Raw genomic sequence first — 23,991 nt, 5'->3', positions numbered from 1 at the left:
TCGGAGGACGTTTTCTCCTGCGTTGAGCCGGCGAAACAGAGCATCGCCTGTCTGCAAAGAAAGCCAGGGTTCGCATCAAAGAAAGCTCTAAAATTGGAAGTGAACTTCCAGACCGGCGCTCATCCGCCAAATGGGCCTCGCGGACCTGCTTGATCCTTCTGAAGTTCTTTCAGGACTGAAGGAAAACACGCAAACGGACAAACCAAAGAGAAAAGTGAGACATGATTTCCGGCCCGCGAGTTCAGAGCCGAGAAAAGCAACAAACCCCCTCAAAGTGTGACAGTGTCAGGAACTCTTTTCTACCCTCGAACCGCAGATTCAAACCAGGACCGAGGCAGAAATCGCTACTTCACTTACTGCAGACTTCTGGGAATGTCAAGCGCCCAATAAACTGCTTTTCAAGAACTTTGTGGTGCGTAATGATGTGCACCCTCCGACGGTGGCGCGCGTTCCTCAAGGTTTCCTGCAAGTGCTGGACAGGCCACTCGTAAGGGGGCAGCCTGCGACCAACCGAACAAAACTCGACAGAGTAAAAGAGGAAGGTGGAGAGCCGCACATAAAATTACGAGAAGGCGCGAAAACCACTGCGCAAAACACCAAAAACATGCCCGCACTCCCCTTCGTTGAATCTAGACGACTCGCGTGTGTCAGAGTGGTGGAGATCGGAGCACCGATATAGACACTTTCACATTTCAATGCAAAGGAAGTGCGTGTCCATTTAGACTGTGTAGCCTTCCTTTGGAGAAGAAAACATTTGTCGTGAGGCGTCTGTGTGACGTGATTAGCGGCGCGTTTATGACTAGTTTTCACCCAGCATGTAGCTTATTAAAACTGGAAGACGGATTCGTTATTAAGCGCCAGGACGCCCTGCACACTGAATCCATTTTGAGTGCGAACACATCTCGTGTCAATGAAACTCAGCAGTGTGCGGTCAAAACAAAAGACCAGCCGTTTCCGTACGACGCTTTATCCAGGACCTCTTCGTCTTGATGACCAGCTTATCTTGTTTGCCCCCCAACACAGAGCCTCCAGAAAGATACGCGAACCCTCCACTCTTGTGTACGAAAGTCACGTGGGCGTCCGCGCAAAACACACTTTTCAGGCAGCGAGCTGTTGATCAGAAACTCTGGTTTCCGTTGAAAGTAAATGAATATGTGAAGAGTGTTGTGTCCCAAACGGGACATCTAGATGCACTACGTGGACTGCAGTGTCTTCAAATGTATCAATGAAATGTCTGTTCAACCCGACGACTTTCTTGAGGAGTAAACGACAATCAGATCGAGAACGGGTCTTACAGCGAGCAAAGGTGGAGGCCGAGATCGAAATAGAAGAGGCAGTGAGCAGCGAGGTCGACGGTGAGGGGATCCTTGATAAGCGCATCAATGATGGCGATTTCGTAGAAGGAGGGAAACTTTATCTTCATCTTCCCACGACCCATTAGAAGCTCCGCTTGGTAAAGCGGCAGCTGCAAGGAATCTGCTGGCCGCAGCTGAAGACCCGAAAAAAAGGCAGGTCGTAAGTTGAGATGACTTGCGTGCGAGAAATCAGGCGAAAGATATTAATGGAAAACTCAACACGCACATCTTACAAAAAGGATACCCGGAAACACCCACTGTCTTTATTATATTACAAGCAGCTCAAGCACTTTTATCTTACACCACAAGTAATCTTAACTTTACCTTCCCTAACACCACAAAACAAATCCGACAAACAAACACGTGAAAGCTCTGAACCGACAGTTCACCTCCTAGTACAGTCCCGAAAGAACGCGGCTCTCCAGTTGAGTGAAAAGAAATGTAAGACAGTAAAACGGACTAAACATACATGCATTTTTTTTAGGATCTAGAAGACGGCAAAGAAAGCCGCCTTCCTCAGGATGTTTTGGAGCCACAGTCGAGAACAGAGTGGACAGGCACACAAGCAAAACAAAGAAAATCTCCCTGCTAAGTGGTTGGTCGGATGCCGCGGAGAAGCCAAGCTTCAGCAGCATTGTTGGCTTCTCGAGAGACCCAAAAGCGAGACAGAAATTCTTCTTTCAAATAGTCGTAAACATCTTCTACTTTTGCTCAAATGGATCTACCCTGCAGGTACAGATACCGCGCTTAAAGTCGACTATCATGGCAGATGCTCTGTGCATTGAAGAACCCCTACAGCCGGAGAGGAGGCATCGTGCGCCAACCACCCGGCAGCAGTTACGGCATTTCTTTCCTCGGAGTGAATAGTACGAGTCTTATTGGGAAAGTCAAACGTCGGAGTAGCTTGACAGGAGAGCAAACCCCGATGCTGGCAGACACAGCGTAATTGCTCTCAGCCTTGTCGGCACGAAAAAACTGAAAAAACCTTGCTACCAAACCACCGGGTCGTGTTAGCTAGGCGAGCACGCTCCATGAATGCAATCAGTGGAATTCGACAAAAAGAAAGAAATCGACATCCTGTCTCAACACTCACCACATCTGGCCGCATCTTCTTCGCTACCTCTTGCTGAGCGTTCGGACACAGCGAAGACAGGTACGGCAATTCCGTTACCGGGGTACAAGGAACAACCTGTAGAAACGTGACAAGACAGAGCAGCCGCAAAAATACGGGCTTTTTACGAAGGTTGTTTCAACTGAACATGCTTCCGAATATCACTGACGCTTGCGCAGAAAGACAGTCTCGCCAGAACGTAGTTGATCCAATAATCTCGAGGTTTTTTCAGGACCACGAAAGTCAGGCAGTGCTGCGCTCAACATTCGCACCCAGAGAAGCCAGCTGGTAAGGAAGGGACACCTCTGAGTCGATGGTACAATAACACTGTTCAGAATTGGACAATTTTTCCAGAAGCTCAGAAACAACCCCCGTAAACAGAACTGTACGGAGTGCAATTCCAGCCCAAGCCAGAATCTCTCCGCTCATGCCCTGATGCTGGTCTCTACCAATGTGGCTGTTCGCCGTCCGGATATCTACACAGACATCCCTCCCAAAAGATTCACATAGAGTAAATTCAAAGTAACTCGGAACATCTTTACTGTAAAAAATACGTCCTCACGGAGCTGCTATATTTGACTCATGAATTATAACACAAAAAGGAGATCCCATGCGTTCACGTTCGAATGTGAAAACTGCGTCCGGCTACAGGGGTCCCGACAAGCGCTGCCTTGTGCACCCACTTCCTTAGGGCTCCTCTCTTGGTCGCATTCCTCTTCTTAAGGAGGGGGAAACTATCTGGCGTCGAGCGTACGTACCTCAAAATCTATGAATCGAAAGGGCTCCCGTCTCGCCTCCTGGTCCAGAGCCTCCCACGAAGGACCTGGAACGTCTAGCCACGAGGCATCTGCTTGTGAAAGGCTTCCCTGCGAAGGCGCTTCGGAGGCAAAAGCAGAGGGCGTTGCCGAGCGTCTTTCGCTCCTGAGTTCATCATCTTCCTGCGAACGTGGCGGGGGTTTCCGAGCGCGAGCTTCGCCTTTCCTCGAATCGGCTGCCCGGTCCTCGTCCAAGTCGCCTCCGAAGGAAGGCAGGTGAGGAATGGAAGCCAAATTTGAGGGGCATGTGTTTTCTCGACTCTCATCCAAGCTGGGTGCGTGTGCCACAGCTTGTGAACTTTCGTCAAAGCTGTCCGCGTCGCGCACATGGCGGTGGAAAGCCTTCAGGTCAAAGGCAGGGGCGCTGTCTTCCAAGCTGCTCTCGCCTCTGTCTTCGGAGAAACTACTGCTGTGAGAAGCGTCGCCCGCATCCGCAGCGGGCAGCGAGACTGGACAGGAAGAGGGCGAAGACGAAGTGGCGGCGGAAGCCGACGGAAGAGAGGCCGGTTCTTCATCGGGGTCGAGGGGAGCGCCGAGATTGCTGTCTCTGCGCCCGTCCCTATTACTGAGGAAGGGGTCAAAGAATGCCATCGGTCTCTGTAGGGAGGCAGGTTACGAGCACGGGCGGACGTTTACCCTGAAGATTTGTCGGGGACGCCAACAAAGGGTCAAGGTAAAAAGAACGGAGGCAGGATGTGGGGGAAAACGATTCGGAAGACAGGTGGAGTTGGGAGTGCGGGCGTCGCAAGGAAGCGCGGAGGAAAACGGTTCATCCAGGTCGACAGGCCTCCCGTGCAAGACCTGAGACTTCCGCCCAAGGGAATGGGGAAGATACCTCGAACAGTTTGACTCCTGTGAAGTGCAGTTGTTTCAGGAATAAGATTTCTACTTAACACCCATAGCGAAACACGTGCACCGTGAGCTTCCGGGACAACGACGCCGACGGGTAACTCGACAAGGGCATTCAAGGGGGGGAGGCAGAGAGGCATCAAGCCGGAACTGTAGAGAGGCAGGAAACAGACGGGAAACGGGGCTCAAAGTGGATGAAAGTCTGCTGCTTCCTCTGGTGGCCGCAGCGAAACACCGAATCTTCCGTTCTGCAGTCCACGCGCCTTCCGCGTGTGTTCGCGGGCTGCAGCGAGGTTGGCCTGGAGAAGTGGGGACTGAAACAGTGGAAGCAATTGGTCACGTGTCACGATATTTACACACGTGGCGCTGCAAACCGTCATGTCATGGATTTGGGAAGTGCCGGCCGGTGTGTGCCGTTCCTATTGACTTTCTTTTCGGCTGTCTGTACACCCGCCGACACACAGACGGAAGTCAGAGAGTAGGGTTGACAAATTATATAAGGACCCCTCGGGTGAAACGGAGGGCTACGAGCAATCAGTGTACCGTACTGAGGACAGAGGAGGACGGGGAAGGAAATTTAATGCGCAGGAAAAGAAGAGTAGCCTTGTGGTGGCCGTCACTGCCGCCGCATTCGCACTGGCAACAGCAACGAAATACGGTTCCTTCCCCCTCAAGAACCCGACAACGTCGTAGAGTTCTCCTCTACACTGAAACTCGGGAGGAAAGGGCCTCCTAACACGTTGTCTGTCAATTCGAAACATGCAAGAAGAATATAACCCGAGGAGCTAACTAACTCACTACCTGGTTCACACCCTTCATACCCACCTACAGGGGTACATGCGGATGACCAGAAGACATGCAGCGTGGCAGGAGCTATCGCATGCCACGAAACATTTTAGCGGAAAGGTCTGGCTGAAATAAATCCCAATGCTAGGCGTCTCCAACTTGAAGGAAGCGCTTCACTTTAGAGCATTTGGTATAAGGAAGAGGTATCACCGGAAGGAGCGTATAACACTAGCTGGCAGTGAGGAAACAGCCACGGTGTGTGAACGAGACTGAAACGTTCGAGTCAGTGATCCTCCGGAAGACTGCGCCTGTTGGCTTACAGTTAAAAGAGCCCGTAACGTCCCGTATCGATGTGCCAGTCACTTTAAAACCAAAGAAGACTTCTTTGCATAAACGTTATATCTTCGACACTACTTTCGTGTTCTTTTCTCCGGGTGTGCAACGGGATGTGTTCTAAGTACCCCCCCTTCAGATAAGCCACTGTGAAGTGAGTACGGTCTCTTCCCGCACTTCGAGACCGCTAGATCAAATTGTTCACCGCTGTTCAGAAATGGAGCTTTACAAAATCTGTCAGGGTCCCACTATTTTAGTATGATCCGAAATATGCAGGGAGCTGAAAGTTCCACGAGTTTTGGCAAGCATTACTAGCTTTGTCTATACGGCTCCAAGGCATGTTCCCTCACGCAAATGGGCGTCTCATGAAGAGTCATCCATAAAACGCTCGTGTTGATGTGTTCAGTAAACTTTCTCGCTCTCTCACTTCGACAAGCCTTCAAACAACAGAACAGTACGCTAAATCGCGTACCCGTTAATGACGGTGACCACAACAGTCCACGATACGCCAGACAAACCGCGAATGGTTGTCCAACCAATCCCGTCTCAGTGCTCCTCTTGCGGCACACCTAAGCTGATGCTATGACCCACCCTGCCGCAACAGGGGGAATGTCAATGTGAGCCGTCGCTCAAGAGCAGAAACCGAGATAGGGCACCTGCCAGTTTCCCTTAAGTTCTTCTCTGTGGTTCGTGCACGGGTGGTTTGGCATCTCTGAATGAATGAAAAAACCATATATTTGTTCACCACATATCTGGGCAGTGTTTGTCCATTGTAACCATTCTGTACTTTGTCGACACACAGGTAGTTCCCCTAGCACTTCCAGACTCTAGTTTGTGAAAGGGAGGCCACCTGCCGTTTCAAGTGGCACCTCACCTCTGTCCGCCTACGTGCGTGTGTGAGCTTGTCAGAATTTCACAGCAGGTGCTTTCACTGTCGTGGCACACAACACTGTAAAACCAACTTAGATGCACCTCATATATATATGCTTAATCGGTTCCATGGCCGTACTCGTTCTCTTAAAACATGCACGATTCTACGCGGCGCAAAAATGCTGCGTACACAGATATATGTATATACACGCGCATCTAAACCCCCCCCCGTCGTGCAAGGAGTCCTTTTTGCGACCAAATGTAAGGGAAGTAACTGGAAGATAGGTAACTGTTGAGGAATGAATCATTGATATGTGTGGCAAAAAGAGCACACGGTCCACAACAGCTGTGGAACACCTGGAGGCAATTGAGCTGGTTTTTTCGGCCGACCCCCCGGAGCAAAATCGATTTAGGCAGGAGAAAATGTAGAACCCGCATCTGCATATACCTGGGACACTCGTCATCGACAGCGGCTCCATCTTCACTGAAGTTCGGAGCTGTCAATTTGGGGGCGAACACCGGAGAGCTCTAGCGGGTCGCAAGTTGTCTGTCGCTGTGTGGCAGATCAGACCATGACACTGTGCGTTCACTGCATTGCCTTAGAGCCTTTAGTGTCTGTCTGTCTCAATCTTTTTACGCGCCCGCCCCCGTTCACTCGCCGTCGTAACTGAATGCACTTGATTCAGAAAAGCGGTCTTCTTCAGAATCTTCTATCAAGTGCCGCACGCGAGCTGCAAAGCGCCTCTCTCTCTCGTCGTCGCTATCCTCAGGGTAGTCCAGCTCAGCTGCATCCGGATCGTCTGGAGAAACCGAGCACAGCACATTGTAATACGCGCCCTGTACAACTCATTCGCTTCCTCGCCGCGTTTCTCCCAGCCGTTTTCTGGCCACGTTTTCGTTCCCTCTAAGACAGTGAATCTTTCCCCACTCGCAAGTCCACAGAACTTCAAAACGCATCCCTTTCTTCCGCAAATACGGTCTAGGATATTCTCCCTCGGCTGCTTACCTGAGTCGGGGTCATCGATGTCTCCGAATTCCCCGAGAAAGACGTCGACAGACCGGCACGCGTTGCTCCAGCCACAGCCTCGCAGAACTTCTCCCGTTTCTTCGTCGACATCTTCCAGTTCAATCAAACCAACGGCATCCGCTCCCGGGCCGTCAGCGAGATTCGCCGAAGTGCCACTGGCAATCAGTTTTCTGATCAACTCGGCTTGGGCACTGAGAGCTCCGCCCTCTTCCTCCAAAAACTCGAACAAACTGCTTCTTTCCCCCGCTGCATGCACAGCGTCATCTGGACCTGCCAGACGATACCACTCGAAATCGCAGTCGTCAGTAAAGTCAGACCGATCCTCGGTTCCTCCAACAGTCTCTGATGGACACACATCTAAAAGCCGGATTTTTCTGCCATCGGCAAGTCGTACGTGCTGAACTGCACCTGCTCTGCGTTTGGCGGCTGTCTTCTCCCCCTCGCGCGTCCCGGAAAGGGCCGATTGATGCTCGCTTTCTTCCTTCGAATGCCCGTCTTCACTTGCTCTTCCAGAAGGAACCACACGGTATTTCCGGAGACGCTGGAGAAGAGCTGTATCGATGTCTCCCTGCGCAGTGCTGGCCCCAGACGCTGCCGGCGTGAGCTCCTCTTTTCCGGTTGTCTGGCACCTCGGACTTCCATGTGGCGCGGCACTGGCTGTTTGGGCGTCTTGCGATTTGTGTCCTGCGTTCGGCTTCTCGTCGAGAAGCACTGGAGGCTCCCCGACATGTCGGAACAGCAGCAGTCCCGACTCGTGCTTCGCTGCGCCCTCGTACTCTCCCCTCACTTTCTGCTGCTTAGCTGCGGGCGCGTTTCCCTCTCCTCGATGTTGAAGCAGACACAGGAAGGGTGGAACATCCTCCTCTCTATGTCGTTTCAAGCGAACATACAGAGGAGCGTTTCGTTCTCCTTGTACGGGACGCACGAACTGTCCGCAGAAACTCCCATTTGCCGGTGAGGAAGAGGAAAAACAGGAGGCACGCAGAGGAGTCCTTTCAAGGAAAAAGGACGCATCGTTCCGGTCCATCCGGCTGAGACCGGACGTTAGTGGTGACTCCTGGCGCGCGAAAGTCCGTGTGGGGGTCTGAGGTTTCTCAACACTGCGTTCCTCTGGAAGCGGGGACTCTGCCGAGCGATTCAAAGAAGTCATTTTGATCAGCGAAAGACCGTCCCGGAGCAATTCAGATCACAGACAACAGTGGTGTGGTGGTGGCTGTAACGATGTCACTGGGCCTCGAAAGAACGCCTCCTCAAGAAACAAGAAGTTGATGTCAACGGGCGGAAGTCAGTTCTTAGTTTGAGACCGCAGGGAAATAAAAGAGCTTTCACTGATTTCACATTTGTGGCACGTGAGCGTTCACGGTGCTAGCAGGATCCCGTCGGCAACTACCCACGAGTCTACCCCAACACACGGTTTTCCATGCATTCCAGCGTCTCTCCAGCCTCTTCGAGCAGTTCCTGGAGAATGTTGAAAGTGAAAAACGCCTGAACTTTCAAGGAGCAGGACGGACAGGAAGCCTCAACTTCCAGTTCTCGATCCCCGAGACGACCTGTTTCCTCGGACGACTCCGCTTTCTCGTGAGTTCGCCCGGTCGACTCTGCCTCGCACTTCTTTTCAAACTGGGTAGGTCTTCGCAGGTCTCCACTCTGTCGGCCCGTTATTTCCTGCACCTTTCCTTGAATGGTTTCCAGAGAAACTTCAAAAAGATCCCCACAAGGGCAGGGGTAGAAGAAAGTTCGACTCGACACGTCGAACTCGAATTCACGCAGACACACGCGTTCGTAGTACAGCTCGCCTCCGACTTCGTCCAGAACGCGATTTTCGTCCTTTCCCGCACCACCCAGAAGTTGGTCGACGCTGGTGAGGTCGGGCCGTTCCCTGTGTTCTTCCTCCCTCTGTGCTGTCACCTCCTCAACTCTCTCTTTCGAAACCTCCTGCGCTTGCGGGCAAATCTGGAGGTTGCCAGGTGCCGGCGGCCGTTCAGAGTCAGGACCTTCCCCGCGACCAGTTCGATCCTCCACCTCGGACAAAACACCTCTCGCCACTCGCAGACCCCGAAACTGACTCACAATGGCAGGGGTGAAGAAAGAACTTCCGGAAGAGCTCCCCCTTCCCCGTGGTACGCTCGTTTCCCCAGAGCCGCCGGCGAACGTACTTGCTTCCTCTTGAACGGCCTCTCCGCTCTGCTCGACACTCTGTCCACCAGAATAGCACGGACGCCTTTCCGCAGAGTTTTCCGTTGCGGAATTCACGTCATAAACCGACTCGGAAACTTCCAGCAGTAAAGTGACAGTCGCTGCAGTTCGAGTTCCTGCCGTCGTCGTCGAGCTGGTGCCCCGGGTTGACAAGGAACTCACCATCCTGGCTTCTTGCGGAGGAAAATCCCAACACGAGTTTGTGGAAAAGAAATCGATTCCCGAATCCCGGCGCGCGGCGGGAGAGGCTCAGAGATGCGTTTTCGATCGCTTGTCGCCAGCGTGAGACACAACGGACTTCCCGCAAGCGTACCGCTGCCACGTGCAACTTTCCCGCAGTCCCGATGCCTGGTGTCTCTGACACGTTGTCCCGATCTTAACCTTTTGCCGACAGGTGCGACTACTAAGTGACTCTTTGATGCAGGATTCGTTACTTCGCAAAACGATATCACAAAGATAAAATAACCCGCGATTTCGTGTCAATTCGTCCCCCCCCCCACTCGGGTTTTAGGCTTGACCAGCTGGCCGCCTTAAGCACCGTCCATCTTGACGGCTGTTTTTTTGTGTCTCACCTAAATAAATCCCGTACACTGACTACATTTAAGCGTGGCAGGCTTCCATACCGAAGTTCCACGTGAAACTGAAGGAGTAATTTGAAGAGGTTGAAACTTTTCTGTCGGCATGCGAGATGGTGCACTTCTCATAAGCGGCCGAGATGATGCCATGGGTTAGGTTTTGCAAAAGGCACACTTCAGTGAACAGTAGAGATTCTGTGCTGGGTTGGAAACAATCTGCAAACGGAAAGAAGCTTGGCTTCAGATGGTTCTATTCAACACTTAGCTGCAAGCATATCGAGTTTTCAGCTTGTACACACAGAGAGACGATATAACCGGTAGGTGTGAAAAAACAGGCCGAAAACTGTGAGGACCTCTTCTAATGTGCTCTCGCGTGTGTCGAAACCTTTTGCCCGTCGACTGGTGAAGGATCAACAGATGTTGTACGTTTTAGCTTACTGGATAGGAAGCCCCATCCTTCGAGATCGTGTTCATGCACGCGAGGCCTTGTTGTCGCTATACGTTCAAAAATAGTCCAGAGATTCATCTGTACTCTTCTGAACGGCCCTGTTTGCGATACTCTTGCAATGTGAGGGACCGAATTTTGAGGGTCACTCACGCCTCCGGCGTCGGCAGAGAAAAAAGTGTGGAAATGGCACCACTTAGCGTACTGCACAAGAGACATCGATAGATCCAGGAAACAGTCCGCCAGATACGGCAGACGCAGGAGACATCTAAACTGAACAGATGCGAACAAACTGGTGAACGGAGGTGCGTCTTCCCTGAAGAAGAAGGCAAATAATCGGTGAACCTGACGGGTGAGAGTAGCGACACACAAGTCAAAGCCACCAGAAACAGTCTGCATTAACAAGGTGGCGACTTGACAATGCTTTTGTGGCTACAGAGCGTCTTCTTCCTACACTAAATACATTGCTAGTTCAGGCGACGGTGGTGATACGGATCTCATTTGCACATCGAACGGTGCTTGTAATGAGTAAGAAGCTATCCTTGAGCTGATATGCGTAGCCTTCAAAACACCCTCTTCCCGCACCTTGCTATGCGGGAAGCTTAAAGTTTCTTATGACGGTGCTTGCACAGGACCTCAGCACGGAGCTTCTAGGAAACACTATTCCACCTTTTTTCAGCATTCCCAACGTTCGTTGACTACATCTGGTGTCCACTAAGACTACTTGGTAAAAAAGCAACGCCTTGCGAAGTTGAGTGAACAGGTTTATCGGGTGTCGCCGAGACGGACAGCGGCTAAGTGGTTGCCCCTGGTTCAAAACTAATGAGAGAACACCAGAAAAAAGTGTAAAAGGAGGCGTTATACCCCCAGAAGACGGGCATCTTGCAGAAAGCCGGAGAGAAGCGTGTTTATATGTAATGCCGTAGAGCCAAAACAAAGGTCTCAACACACATGAGAACGTTTCTCCAGGTAACTCTCCGCGTTAACACATACAGTTCCCCCCGCTTTCACCTCTAGTTTTAAAGACTCCGGAGACATCGCCTTCCTGTCGCTTCGCTGTTCCTCCAGTTGCCCGTTAGGAAACTACTTTGTTTTTGCTCATACTCTCAGTTGTGTGCGGTGTGTTTAAGATTAGTTTGCATGTGCCCATCTGAGTACGGAGTTTATTTGTAAGCTGGAGGACGAATCCTTATTAGGCCCAGGGAAGCATTAACTGCCCTGTTGCACATGGCTGGGAGATCAGAGAGAAGGCTCTTTTCAGTATTCAAGGGTAAAAAGTGCCACAGCGAAACCGAACACCTCTGTGCTGATGATTCTTGCCAGAGGATGAGGAACACGGGATTTAACGGCAACCCTGTGGTCTGCGTCTTGTGACACCAAACTTTTCTTCGTTCCACTAAAAAGACACCCGTGTGACGCGCATGAGGTGAATGAGATTGGACAAGAAAACTCTGAAACGTTTTCATTATGTATACCTGTTCTCGACGGAAGGCATTACGAAGAACGAAGCAGCCATTGCAGCACAGGCGTCGATTTGGGCGCATGCGACAGCGTGTGGCACACTTTGTCGAGTTCCACGCCTCTCAACCGGTCAAGGCAAACGCTTGCGATCGAATGCCCATTTCCTTGTCGCTTTTTGTTGAAACAGACTCGGTTTCTTCTTCTGTGTTTCAGTGACATTCTGTCGTGTTTATTGATAGGCGGTTCTTCTTTGACAAAGAGTTTTTGTTTGATGTTCAAAGCCAACGACAGCTGCTGCAGCAGCACCCCCCACCTCCAACCCTCGCGGTGTCTTTGTCATGGCGTTGTATATGGTGGCATTGCAATTTTCTAGGCGCGGTTCTACACGGAATTCCTCCATCCGCTCGAATCGATAGGAGGCGATAGGATCGAGACAGAGCGTTTTCCGGGTTCCTTTAAAGGGAGTGTTTGCCTTGCACACCTTCCTTGGTTTCCTCCCAGCAGAGCGTTTTCCTGGAGTTCGCGCGGGGCCCCAGATGCTTTTGCCAAAACGACGGAGCTACCCTTTCCTCTTTTCCTCATTAGTTGGTCCTGCACGGAAGTCTCCCTTCTCTCCCTTTGAAATCCTCTCTCTCCCCACTTAACCCTCTATGCCGTTAATCTCGACGACTTTCTCGCTTTGTGTGGCTGGGAAGCCAGCCCCCCAGGCGAGTTTTAAGTGGTTTGTTTCCTTATAGTTTCCAGGATGTCGACTCCGTGTCCCCGGAACTCTGCATCTCCGTCCTGCTCTTCATATGAGCCGTACACATCTTTTTCCAGCTCTTGCGATGAGAGTCTATCTCAGAGAGCCGATTGTCTGCTTTGTCGCGACCAGGACCTCCACCCGAATCTCTTGGTTTCCCAGTCTTCCTGTTCCACCGTCTCGCATCTCTGCTCCTCTGGATCGCTCGTCTGCGCCGATCCGCTGGACTCATTCCCTCCGTCCTTTCCAAGTGCTTCTGGACAGTCGCGACGCTCTCAGAAACTCTCTTTGAACAACCGCCGAGAGCGCACCGCCGCTTCCGCGTGGAAGCCCTGGGGCACCTGCCGCTGTCTGTCTGTGATGCGCAGGCTGCTTCACGCAGTTCCTCTGCGCTACATTTCCTTCGACTTGGAGCAAGAGGAGTGCTTGTTTTTGACGGAGAAGCGGAAGTCGTCGACAAGGCAGAGGTCTCAGAAAAGCTCCTCGTCAGGCGCCCAACGCGGGAAGCGCACCGGGGAAGCATCCGAGGCTGAGGTCGGGGGTAAAACCTGTCAGAGTGGAAGTGGAAGCCATGGCCATCCTGACAACATCCGCGCAGGAACGTTTGAGTCTCGAGGCCTCTGGAAATTGCCTTATCTTATCCCTTTTGACTGTCTAGCTTTCACGCCTCTGTGCGCCAGACCGAGGTGCATGTGCTCTTGGAATTCTGGTGGTGACCCCAGTTCCCATCCTCGCATTCAAGAAGCCTCGCCGTCGCAGCTTCCCGCCCCTTCAACTTCAGCACTCTCCCCTGCATGCGGTCCGTCCTCTTCTCTCTCTTCGCTTTCTCGTTCCTCGTCGCCTTGTGCGCTGGGAACAACAAATGACATGTCTTCGGCTGCGGCAGTGGCCTCCTCGCATGCGTCATCGGCGAACGAAACGTCCACTTCAACCACGTGTATCTCTACCTCTTTTTCTTCGTCTCCAAGTCCGTGCTCTTCTTCTTCGTCTTCCTCGACCGCTGTTCTGTCCTCCCCTCTCACGGCCAAGACCCCAGAGCCACCCGGGCCTCACCTCTGCGCTGTCTGTGGGCTGCCGGACCTTCGCGACTGGTACCCTTGCTACTATCCGCTGAACTCAGAGTGCGTTGGGGGTCGTTCGCGCTCGCGCTCTTCGCCGTCACACCTCGCAGATGGCGAATCCCCCGACACAGACGAGGACGAAACGACCGACAACGGCGCTCTTGGCGCCTTCGTCAGCGACGTCTTCGCTCGAGGTCAGCTCCGCGCTCGTCCCGGCGTCGACTGCCTTCCCGGATCCGGCACGGCGGCTCGCGTTCAGGGCTGGAGAAGCCACGAAGGCGACGAAGGCGAGAACGGTGAGCGCAGCGCATGGGAAGGCAGCGTCATGGTGACGCCAAGCTGGGCGTATGCCTTCGAGCACTTTCCAACGGTGTTTGCATGCAAAGAGAAACAGAGAAGGAACAGCGACACACCGCCAGTCACCTGGAGAGTTGCGCTTCTCATGGAGTGCCTCGTGAGACCTGGAAGTTTCCGACCTCGCCTCCGGTCGATCGTCCAAGCTTCCTCCTTTGAGAGTGCTGTGCGTCAAGTGACGAAACCCCGACGCGGCGGTCACTTCCTCGCGGCAGCCGCCTTCGCAAAACGCTTCTTTCAACGCGCTGGAGGGCGTTCTGTTGAAGAGAAAAGGAGCGGAGGGGGGGAAGAAGCTGCGGTCCCGTCGGCTGCTCAAGAGAAGCCAGGGCTCTCCACAAATGCTTCAGAAGAAGACACGAATGCGTCGCCTTCAGTGGCGGAGGCAGGGAAAGGTCCAGTCGAGGCCAAGGAAGACAAGTGCACAACAGACCGATGCAAGGAAGGAGAGCGGGGTGAGGAGGAAGAAAAGAGCGAGAAAGGACATGTCTCTCAACTCACTTCTCCTAGAACGAGGAAGGAGGCAGAAGCCGCCGTCGTTGCTGCAGCGAAGAGCCCGGGGAGGGAGCGAGAAGTTCTTTTTCAGAACTTCCTTGAGTGGCAATGTGACGACCCATCTGCTGTCTTTCCTGTTCGTCTCCTCGCGTTTGCCCTCGGTCCTAAAGCCCCCGAACAAAAGAACAGAGAAGCGGTGACGCAGACGGAGACACCCCCTTCCGCTCAAAAGCAGGAGAGAAACTTCCTAGGTGGAGCGCAGCCTTTTCGTCTGTGGTCCTCCCAGCCTGGGGGCCTTCTTTTCTCTTCGCAAGCGTCTCCAAGTCGTGCGTCTCGACGCGCACAGTCCTCGCCAGTTGCAGGAGAGAAAGAGCGAAAACGGGACTCCAACCCTGAGAGACAGACAAACCAGCGAGAAGAGGAGGAGCAGAGAGGAGAGACGAAGAGAGACAGGGAAAAGAACGAGCTTGTTTGCAGTCAAACGGGAGACAGTATGGAGACTACCGTCGACTCGGAAGTTCTCGACGAAGTCAAAGGAGGCATAGCCCGTGTCGCGAAGAAGACGAAGACAGAAGCAAGATTGAGCGGGTGTAACGGAGAGAGGGAACTGACCACGAGTGACGGTGGAACGGGGAAACGTTCAATTTCCACCTGCTGTAAGAGGCTCGGCGAACTTCTACAACAGCCGATAGATAAATCCGAGGACGCCGTTAAAAACGACGTAAAAATCGCTGTCAAAGTCGAAATGGATCCCACGGACGAAGGCCACACCTCAGCTCGGAATAACGAAGAAGCAACAAGGCTTGGAGTGAGAGACAAGAGTGCGATCGCGAATAAAGGGGAGCTCGGGGGCTCCAGACTCGCAAAACGGGTCTCCCTAGAACCAGCAACTGAGTTCGATCGAAACCTCTCGTCTTATTTTTCTGGGGATAGCAGCCTGCCTGCCGCCCTTGAATTTTCCAGTGTCTCTGACGCCTCTGCTTCTGCGGTGTCTTCCCTCTCGTCTCCTCCTGCTTTTGCCCCTCTGGCCGCGGGCCTCTCTTCAGAAGACGGCGAGCTTTCTCCTGCGGCTTCAAAGGACACAGGAAGACCTGGACCGCGTCCACAGTCGCATTCCGACTCCAACTGTTCCTTGGCCTCATCTTCCTCTTCTTTCTCATCTTCCTCTTCTTTCTCATCTTCCTCTGCTTACCCACCTTCCTCATCTTCCTCGTCTTCCTCATCAACCTCTTCTTCGCCATCGTCTTGCTTTTTCGCGTCCTCCGCTCTCTCGTCTCTGTCCTCTTCCTCCTCTTCTTGGTCAGGAAGGCCTGTGTGTGTTTCGGGGAAGAATGCCCTCATTTCGCCTGCGAGAGACGGAACGAGTTTCCCAGAAGTTCAGCACGTTTTCAGACTTCTCGAAAGTAACAAAACGCATCCAGGGCATAACGCCGAGGTCGCCGAAGACTCTGTTTCGCCTGTCCCCAGTTATCCTGTGTCAGTGAAAAAAGAAGTTGAAGACGAACTAGATGAGAGAGCCCAACAGACTGCAGAAGGCAGAGTCCCAGAGGGTGACGTTCCAGTAGCAGACGAAAACATTCTTTCCCCTTGTGCACTTTCCTCCTCTGACTCCGTCACTCTTTCTCTTCCGGCTTCCACACAAGTCAACACGGTGAGAGGAGAGACCGATTCCAGAGAAGAGAGTCGCGATGGTGAACTGAGCTCTTTTGTCAAGAGTGAACAGGTGAAGACAGAAGTCGGAGACGCAAAGCAGAACCAGGGAGGAACGAGAGAAGGAGAAGAATCAAAAGTCTATCCAAGTTTCAAACCTGATGGTGAGGAACGACAAGCATCTAGCCAATTGGCATGCGGCTCCTACTCTGCATCTTCTGCTTCTCCGTTTCCTTCACCTTGCGGGTCCTCTCCACTGCCGCCAACCTCTCCATCTTCTTTATCCTCTCCTTCGTCGTCTCCATCATCTTCGTCTTCCTCTTCTGCCTCCTCTTCTTCCTCTTCTTCTGCCTCTTCTTCTGCCTCTTCTTCTGCCTCCTCTTCTTCTGCCTCTTCTTCTGCCTCCCCTTCTTCCTCGTCTTCTGCTTCTTCTTCTTCCTCGTCTTCTGCTTCTTCTTCTGCCTCTTCTTTCTCTTCTGCAGGGATAGCATCTCCAAGTCGCTCTTCATGTGCGCCTTCAGTTTCCAACTGCCGTGCGGAGACGCTGGAGTCTGTGTGTGGATCGTTCGAGGATGGTTTCTCTTCCTACTGTCGCCATGCACATGCAGAGACGCTGCTGCTGCTCGGTCCAAGCTGCGAGGAGCCAGACGTGACTTTGCGCGAATGGTGCCAAGCTTGTGGGACAAAGGCGCAGTCGTACGTCTTTCTAGTTGCGCCACCTCGTTCTCCGGATTCTTCGGACTCCGTTGGGTCCTCGCCTGGTCGACCGCAAAGTCGCGAAGGAGACACCGCCTCCCCTGAGACGCCTCCAGATGCGTGCACCTGCTGCCTAGAACGCGTCGACACCGGCTCCGTGGGCGGGGGTCCGTTGGGGACGTGGAATTACGCGTGCTGCCCAGTTTGCTTCTCGAACTGGCGCTGCGTTGTCGGTACACCGGGGAAACCTGGAGCGGCTCTGTCGACCGGCAACCAATGGTACGTGGGTCTGCGGAAGCCGTTTGAGAAGCGAAACCTCCTCCAAACGTTTTTGCGGAAGTTCTGTGGGGACTCGCTGCCCTGGAACCCCGCCAAGAGCTGCTTCCTCGCGCCTCTCGGCTTCGCGTTCGAACTCGCGAAACTCGCAGCGACCTTCGACTTCCACATTGAAGACAGAGTTCTTCGTCTGGTTCAGTGTCAGCTGGGACTCCTAGCCTCTTCAGCTGGCGAGTCCAGTTTCGGTGAGTCGAGGAACTTGCGCGAGAGAGGCGGAGACGCGAACGATGTCGAAAGGTGGTCCCGAGAAATCCAACAAAGCCGCAGTGACTGGACTCAGTGGCTCGCGGACGAAATGGAGACGCTCGCTGTCGAGACACCGGGAAGCGAGGCGTGGCGACACAGACTGAAAGGCACTCTGAGGAAGGCGCCTTTCTGGGGGTTCCGCCGGCTCTTCGTCGCGGTCCCCAGACACCCGCTCCGCGGCCGCGAAGAGCGGCTCCAGGGGCCAACTGACCCGCGGCGCGTCGGGGCCTCACTGGGGACTGTCTGCTACGTGTGTGTGTCGCCGAACGCCGAGACAGGAAGTCAGCGGCTTGAAAGCCTTCTGCGGGAGGCAGCTGAGAACGGTCACACGCCTTGTGAGTCGGGGGTCTCGCGAGACAGCAGAGGGGATGTGTCTGTGTCTTCAGGTCTGTGGGCGCAGAAGCGGAGAGAGGCGACCAAGGTGAACTTGACTTCCGGGAGAACGGGCAAGTATTTCCTCGTCGACAGACAAGACCTGAAGGTGCTTCTCGCGCGTCTAAGTGCAAAGATGGTGGCCAGAAAGTGGATCGACCACGGCCTCGGTCCAGCCACGCAACGGGACGCGCGACTCCTGCAGGCTCTCTGGGGTTCGGCCTCGGCTGCTTGCGACGAGATTTCCACAAACGAGAAAGAGGAGAGCTTGAGACGCAAGAGAAGGTGCGACTCTCGCGTCTCAGAGATCATTCGAGAAAGAGACGAAGCGAAGGACGTTCGGGGCTCTTCCGCAGCGTCTGGGAGGACGGAGATGTTTTTCGCCAGGAGTACAGGGCCCACAGATGAGCGGACTCGGCAGTCGCTCCTCCTTGCAGACAGCGACGAGGAAAAGGAGAACGTTTTGCGCAAAAAACGAAGAGCCCGAGCAGAGAAATCGACTGAGCAGAAACGGGCAAGGCAGCGAGAAGACGAAGGCCGACCAGACTCGCTTAAACGATATGCTCGCCGAGGAGAGACAGCAGGCCCTATTGACGTCCGAGAAATGCTCTTCACAGCCGTCGGGAAAACTGAGGAAGCCACAAGGAAAATGGAAGACGAACTCGAAGCTCTCCTCACGTAAGGGACGCAGACGACAACCGTTTGAAGACGAGAATATATACATATATATGTGTCTGTGTGCTTATGTATGCGTAGTATTAGACAGAAGGTCAAGGAGACGTAGAAGGAGGTAAGAGAGCGGACAAATGAGACATTTTCAATGAGACTCTGCTTAAATCACGACAACGCCTATACATACATACATACATATATATATATATATATATATATGTATATGCTGAATAGTCTTATGTTTTGATGTGCGATGTATTCGGTGACAGGATACGCATGCATAGAAAGAGATGGAGATCGAAGAGGCAAGAGCACCTATAGGGGTTTTTTGTGTAAAAAACGTTTTCTGTGTCGTGTGCACTGGACAACGCTTCGTTCTTCTCTGAAGAATTTCTTGTGTGTGTCCACTTGTTTACTGCTTCGTCGTTCACTCTGTCCAGGAGGATATACAGCCATCCGTTTTTCCGAGGTTCGCTCTTTTCTTTTCTTCTTCCTCTAGTCTGTTTCTCTCTTCTAGATTCACACTCGAGATGCGAGCTTCGAAATCCTTGTTGTCGTCCCCGTTTCCCCGTGTTTTCCCACGAAACCTCGCATCGCCAGGCGGCGAGGCACTCTGTCTTTCGACGCCAGTCTCTGACACGAAGCGTCATGTTCCGTCCTTGTTTCAGAAAAGTGAAGCCGCCGAGAGCCACTTGGGACGCTGATGGACGAGTGTCAGCCAGCGGGCCGGGAACCGGCGGCCTTCGTTTGATTCGAGAGCCTGGCGGATCTGTCGAGTGGGCGTACATCGCCTTTCTGGTTGTGCCGGATCTCCCGCCGTCGCTTAGGAAGAAGGACGACAGGACTCCTGAAAAACTTCGGACGAACCCCAGCGAGGTTTGGGTCGACTTCTACAATCCAAAGGTGAGTTTTCAGAGCATCAGGGGCGTCGGCGAGGAAGATACAATTCAAGGAAAGACTCGAGCGCAGTACGGCTTAGTAGAGAAGCGGAGTGACTGTCTTGGAAACAGGACGGCGGAGGCGCCTCGTTCAACCACGAAGTCTTCAACTCTTCCTTCCACTGGGGCGCCGTTCGATACACTGAGCAAAACGATGTGCAGCAGGGATACCATCGAGGAATATTCAACGTTCTGAGAATGGAACGGCTTCAGCGGCGCATGCACAGACAGTGCCCACGTGGGTTCTGGACAGTGGAAACGAACTCAGAGAAACGGACAGAGCTGATGCCTCTGTGGTCTCAACTTACAAATCCAAGCCCAGCTTATGTTCGCGTCTCTTACTGTGCAAGTGACTCGTGGAAAGACTTCAAGAGAACCGGAAGGTGACCATCTTCTTGCCTTTTGGGCAAGAGAGGCAAAGCTTAAACAGAAGTCCCACTCGGAGTATCCGCTCTCCAAGGGAGCAAAAGAACAGAGTGTTTAACAGGGATGTTAGCTGCCAGCATATGCAAACAGATGCGTATACAGCTAGTCTTTCCTCGGTGCTTGTCTTCGGCAGAAAACGAACAAAGTCTGCTGGCGAGGCGCCGATCGGGGTGTATCTTTACGACTCTGTGCAGATCTAGGCAGCGGAAGGGCACTCTGAAAAAGTAAATGTTGAACGTAGCAAGTCCAGCTATTGTGGTTCGTTGGTATAATTTGGTGCTAAGGCATCAACTAAAACACTCGTCCGTCACCCTACAGCTGTCGAAGTAGAGAATGTTCACAGGTGATCTCATAGTGATGGGAATGCAGCTGCCGCTTCTGCGTCGTGTGCATTACACTTTGACAGCGTCGTTTTATGGGTTTCTCGTTTCACGGCTCGTTTGGGGGAATGCATTTAGTATTTTCACTTTGAATGAGCATATTTGTTCTTGTGTTTTATCGACCTTCTTTTCAGCTCCTCTGCGGACTTGTGGGAGGCGCTGTCTTAATCGAACGGCGCGTACTGGACGAAGTCGAAAAACGAAAGGCCTGGCCGAGCGACGGAACACCCGCCAAAGTGGAATTGGACAAAGTCGTGGCCAAGTAATTGTTCTTCGCCGTTAATCCGAAGATAAAGATGTGACTCTGTTTCTCTATCTTGAGTGTGTTCGTGTTAACCCGGTCAAAGGTCGACTTTGTTTTTCCTGGCCACTGTCGTGACTGTACTGCATGCAGTGGAGTCCAGCCTCAGGGTGGAGAGCAGCATGCGTCGACAAGCGTGACAGTCTGTTTCCTGTGCAGTTCGGACCCTTGGTTCCTTTTGGAAGTTCTCTTTCGGGACTTGCACCTTTTTCCTATCCGTTTTGTCAAGAACAAGCTCCACCCCATGAGTCAGAAATGGAGCAGAGTCACCTGCATGTCGTCTCAGTGTGCCCTTTTTCCTCACAGATCAGAGGCGTCCATCGGCGCTGCACTTGGTTCGTCTTTTCTTACTGCCGACATGCGCGAGCGAAATGCCGAGGGAGGTCTTTTCAGAGACTACCGCTTCTACGTGTCGGGGGATCGAGACAGCAAAGAACACCGACTGTGCCGGTAAGAGCAAACATCCGGAAATAGTCCTGTCCTCGAACTCTTGCTTTGATTCCTGACCTCACGACCGGATTTGAACTCTTTTTCTCGCAGTCCTACTAATCCTGGCGAGGCTCAGCTGGAAATAAGTTTCGGAACACGCGTCTAGCTGACTGTGCAGAGTTTCTGCCTTCATTCACAACAGACTTTGCGTTGCCTTTCAGGTCACGAGTTGTCTTTTTTCTTAAAAAACAATATTCGATCGATGCTTCTTGTGGATGATTATATGCAATATGTTCTTGTCTCCTTTTTTATTTTAAAAAAGGCGATTGTTTCATCTGAGAGGCCTCGCGTAGTATGATTTCGTCTTGTTTTTTATTTCTAGCAAGAGTTGGTCACCTGCATTCTCTTGGTGAATGCCTGCAGTCTACTCATCGAACTCGGCAACGGTGCCTTCGAGACGAGACTCAAAGTGACGGACTACGTCGTTTTCTGCGACGACTCCGAGAGAGATATCGTTCACGCAGTCCAGTAAGCGATCGTTTTAAAATATTCATTGTCACTTGGCTGGAGTGGAATCGGGTACCTCGGAGAGTAAAGCGTGTTTTATCATCAACTTGATTAGAAGAACAGTAGTTGTGACGAAGATGGAACTAGAGACATCGAGTATTTACACTTAAATGGGATTATGTCTTCAGGATAAACTCGTTGCTTATTTCTGTTTTAATTCCGTCTGAACGTGTGACGTCTTTTACCTCCTCTCAATCAGAAGAACGCCATGGTTTTAGGTTTGATCCTGTCGTCTGTGTCAGCGGCAGGTGTAACGCAAATGACGCCAATCGTTAGGCTTTCTTTCGGTCTACAGTCAGACTCCCAGAAGCGATTAAGGAACACAGAACGGCACAAGAACTGGAGTGAAACATTCAATAGAACCAAGCGACTTCGTGAGGTGTGTCTTCATCCGAATGTGAGGCTTAGTAAAGTGTGCTGAAGTAAACTCTGGATTTTTTGGTTTTTCTCAATGCAGGAAATTGCAGCAGAGAGGAGAACTGAAGGTCCAAAATACTCTTGGCGACAGACACACGAACCCAGTTACCCCTAAGTAAGTGCACAAGTGGGATTCGTGCAAAGCACCGCGATTCGCGTCAGATCCCTATTTAAAAGCAAGCTCAATTTGCAAGTGTCACAGCGCTTCCACTGGAGTCACGAACACTCTCTGTTTTACATTGTCCTCTAAATGCAAGGAGCCCTGCCAGCGGCAAGTTACCAAGGCAGGAGCTACGAATCTAATTCGCCATTTAAGATGAAAGTTGCCAAGTTCCTACTATGTCGACATTGGGAGCTTTTCTAGTTACTCCAGGTGAAGTTGAATCAGAGGTTGTCGCGAGTTTACAAAAGGGCTGCGTGCTGTCTTTCGCAGTAAAGGGGAGGAGAGAGGAAGTGTTTGTCAGAAGGGAGAGGAAGAGTATTGTTCCTCTTGAGTTCGATAGAAAAACTATCTTCCTAAAAGTATTTTTCCGAAAGAAAAGGGATAAGAAACATTGGGTGGTCCTCGGAGTGTATGAGCGCCTTTATGTCGTCAGGCGAGTTGGGTCCTTAAGGTCTTGTGAAAACAGAACAGCTAACTTCCTTTTCACAAGAACGACATGCGTTGCAATCGATGAACTCACGGTACTACTGTTTTGCTTTTTGAGGATCCTGGTGGGTTTTGTCTGCTTGTGCGTCCCGCAGGTTCCTTTACGACTGTATCCTCGGCTGGGCTGTGATGTGCCCTAGTCGAGAGCGAGGTCACATTCCTTTTTCAAAAACTTTCGGTCGCCACTAGTTCACTAATTTCTCACTTTTTAGTTCAGAACAGTCCCCTCTGCTTTCACCACAGTTCAACCGGATCTGTGGGTCTGTAAAAAAAAGATGTGAGAATGATGTGGGGCGGGTCCCTTCCACGTTTCTGCTTTTTCTGGAATTCTTCCCTTTCTTGAGCTGTTTTTCTGTCGGACGGAGAAAGAGACAAACGGGCAAAAACGTCCACAAAGACAGTGTCCGTTCTTACGGGGACACTGTAGCTGTCTGTTTACTCGGACTTCAGAAACGGAGTGTGTCGAAGTGGACATCAAAAAACAAAAACCCACGTCTGCGGTACAAAGTGACAACACGCGGGAATCCGATCCGTCTCTTCCGTACAGGCGAACACTAGGAAGGAGAATACAAAAGGAGTGAAGGCGATTTGTCCAGCTTCTATACAAAGGGTCGTTATTCAATATAAATGCACTGGATATCAGACTATATAAAGATATACACAAGTCTTCCTTGCCAACGAACGGTATAAGACTGTCAGAATGAATATGCGCGATCAGTACAGCTCCCACCAGTGACCGACCAGAAGCAGTAGGAAGGCAAGTGAGAGACTACGAGAGTTCTTTTGATTTCCATGAACGAAGTCACATGTTAGACTCTCTTCAATCAAATGGTATCTGTTTAACTGATCTCAACGTGTGAACCAATTCAGTGACGGGCAAAAGGACCAGAAAATGATTTCTAGCTTTCCTTTGTAAGCGTGGCTATGAACCAAGCGTGACTTTTTCTGCGTTCCGACTTTTCCAGGAGGTAATCGACACATTTTGCTGTGTTGTTGCAGAGTTGTTGGCAACGAATCAGAAATCCCCGAATAGACACAGGACACGTCGAAAGAGTGACATGACATAGGATATGAACATCCAACACTTTAAAGTGTCTGACGGAGTCCAGTGCTAGCAGTAATTCATATATATCGGCGAGCATCATCGATGTGCAATAACATTAAACTCGTAGAACACTGAACTCCAGCACTTTTGAAACTGTCTTAAAAGTAGTGTGGTAGAGTAGAGCAGTCCTATAGAATTTGGTTGTATTATTAAGTGCCTTTTCATCCCATGTGTGTTTTGACTTTTGAAGTCCCACTGAGTACAGTTGAATAGAAGCGTTTGAAATTGAGATGTCTTCTGTTTTCCACCAACTCGTTGGCATTTGACTTCTTCAGTGTCTACCGGAGTTCGGCCTGGGAGTTAACTGGCTCTTGGAAAAAGGCTATCTTTCCACG

The 23,991-nt window shown here is 51.8% G+C and overlaps 4 protein-coding genes across 4 annotated transcripts; 1 reads left to right on the top strand and 3 right to left on the bottom strand.

Annotated features, from left to right (window-relative positions):
• Positions 1-119: 119 nt before the first annotated feature.
• On the bottom strand, positions 120-3,872 carry TGME49_255920 (GINS complex subunit Psf3, putative; the record flags this gene model as incomplete). The annotated part of the gene is made up of 5 exons (XM_002364859.1): positions 120-175; positions 358-500; positions 1,296-1,489; positions 2,449-2,544; positions 3,225-3,872. 5 exons carry the CDS (start codon positions 3,870-3,872, stop codon positions 120-122), a joined length of 1,137 nt encoding a protein of 378 aa, XP_002364900.1.
• A 2,898-nt stretch (positions 3,873-6,770) lies between these two features.
• Positions 6,771-8,296, bottom strand: TGME49_255930 (hypothetical protein; the record flags this gene model as incomplete). Its single annotated transcript, XM_002364860.1, has 2 exons — positions 6,771-6,919; positions 7,126-8,296. 2 exons carry the CDS (start codon positions 8,294-8,296, stop codon positions 6,771-6,773), a joined length of 1,320 nt encoding a protein of 439 aa, XP_002364901.1.
• A 116-nt stretch (positions 8,297-8,412) lies between these two features.
• On the bottom strand, positions 8,413-9,560 carry TGME49_255940 (hypothetical protein). Its single transcript, XM_002364861.2, has one exon. The coding sequence runs from the start codon at positions 9,505-9,507 to the stop codon at positions 8,545-8,547; it is 963 nt and encodes a 320-aa protein (XP_002364902.1). The 5' UTR covers positions 9,508-9,560; the 3' UTR covers positions 8,413-8,544.
• Positions 9,561-12,568: 3,008 nt separating this feature from the next.
• On the top strand, positions 12,569-22,740 carry TGME49_255960 (hypothetical protein; the record flags this gene model as incomplete). Its single annotated transcript, XM_002364862.1, has 7 exons — positions 12,569-18,450; positions 19,113-19,347; positions 20,323-20,450; positions 20,796-20,939; positions 21,342-21,446; positions 21,943-22,017; positions 22,647-22,740. 7 exons carry the CDS (start codon positions 12,569-12,571, stop codon positions 22,738-22,740), a joined length of 6,663 nt encoding a protein of 2,220 aa, XP_002364903.1.
• Between the last annotated feature and the right edge of the window lie 1,251 nt (positions 22,741-23,991).

Source organism: Toxoplasma gondii, chromosome VIIb (genome assembly GCF_000006565.2).
Source record: "Toxoplasma gondii ME49 chromosome VIIb, whole genome shotgun sequence".
NCBI classification, from domain to species: Eukaryota; Apicomplexa; class Conoidasida; order Eucoccidiorida; family Sarcocystidae; genus Toxoplasma; species Toxoplasma gondii.
Note: the sequence above shows the minus strand (reverse complement) of the source record. Positions and strands in the feature narration are given on the sequence as shown.

Excerpts from the sequence above, each read along its gene's own strand:
- TGME49_255940 (XM_002364861.2), bottom strand. The coding sequence starts at position 9,507 with ATGGTGAGTTCCTTGTCAACCCGGGGCACCAGCTCGACGACGACGGCA.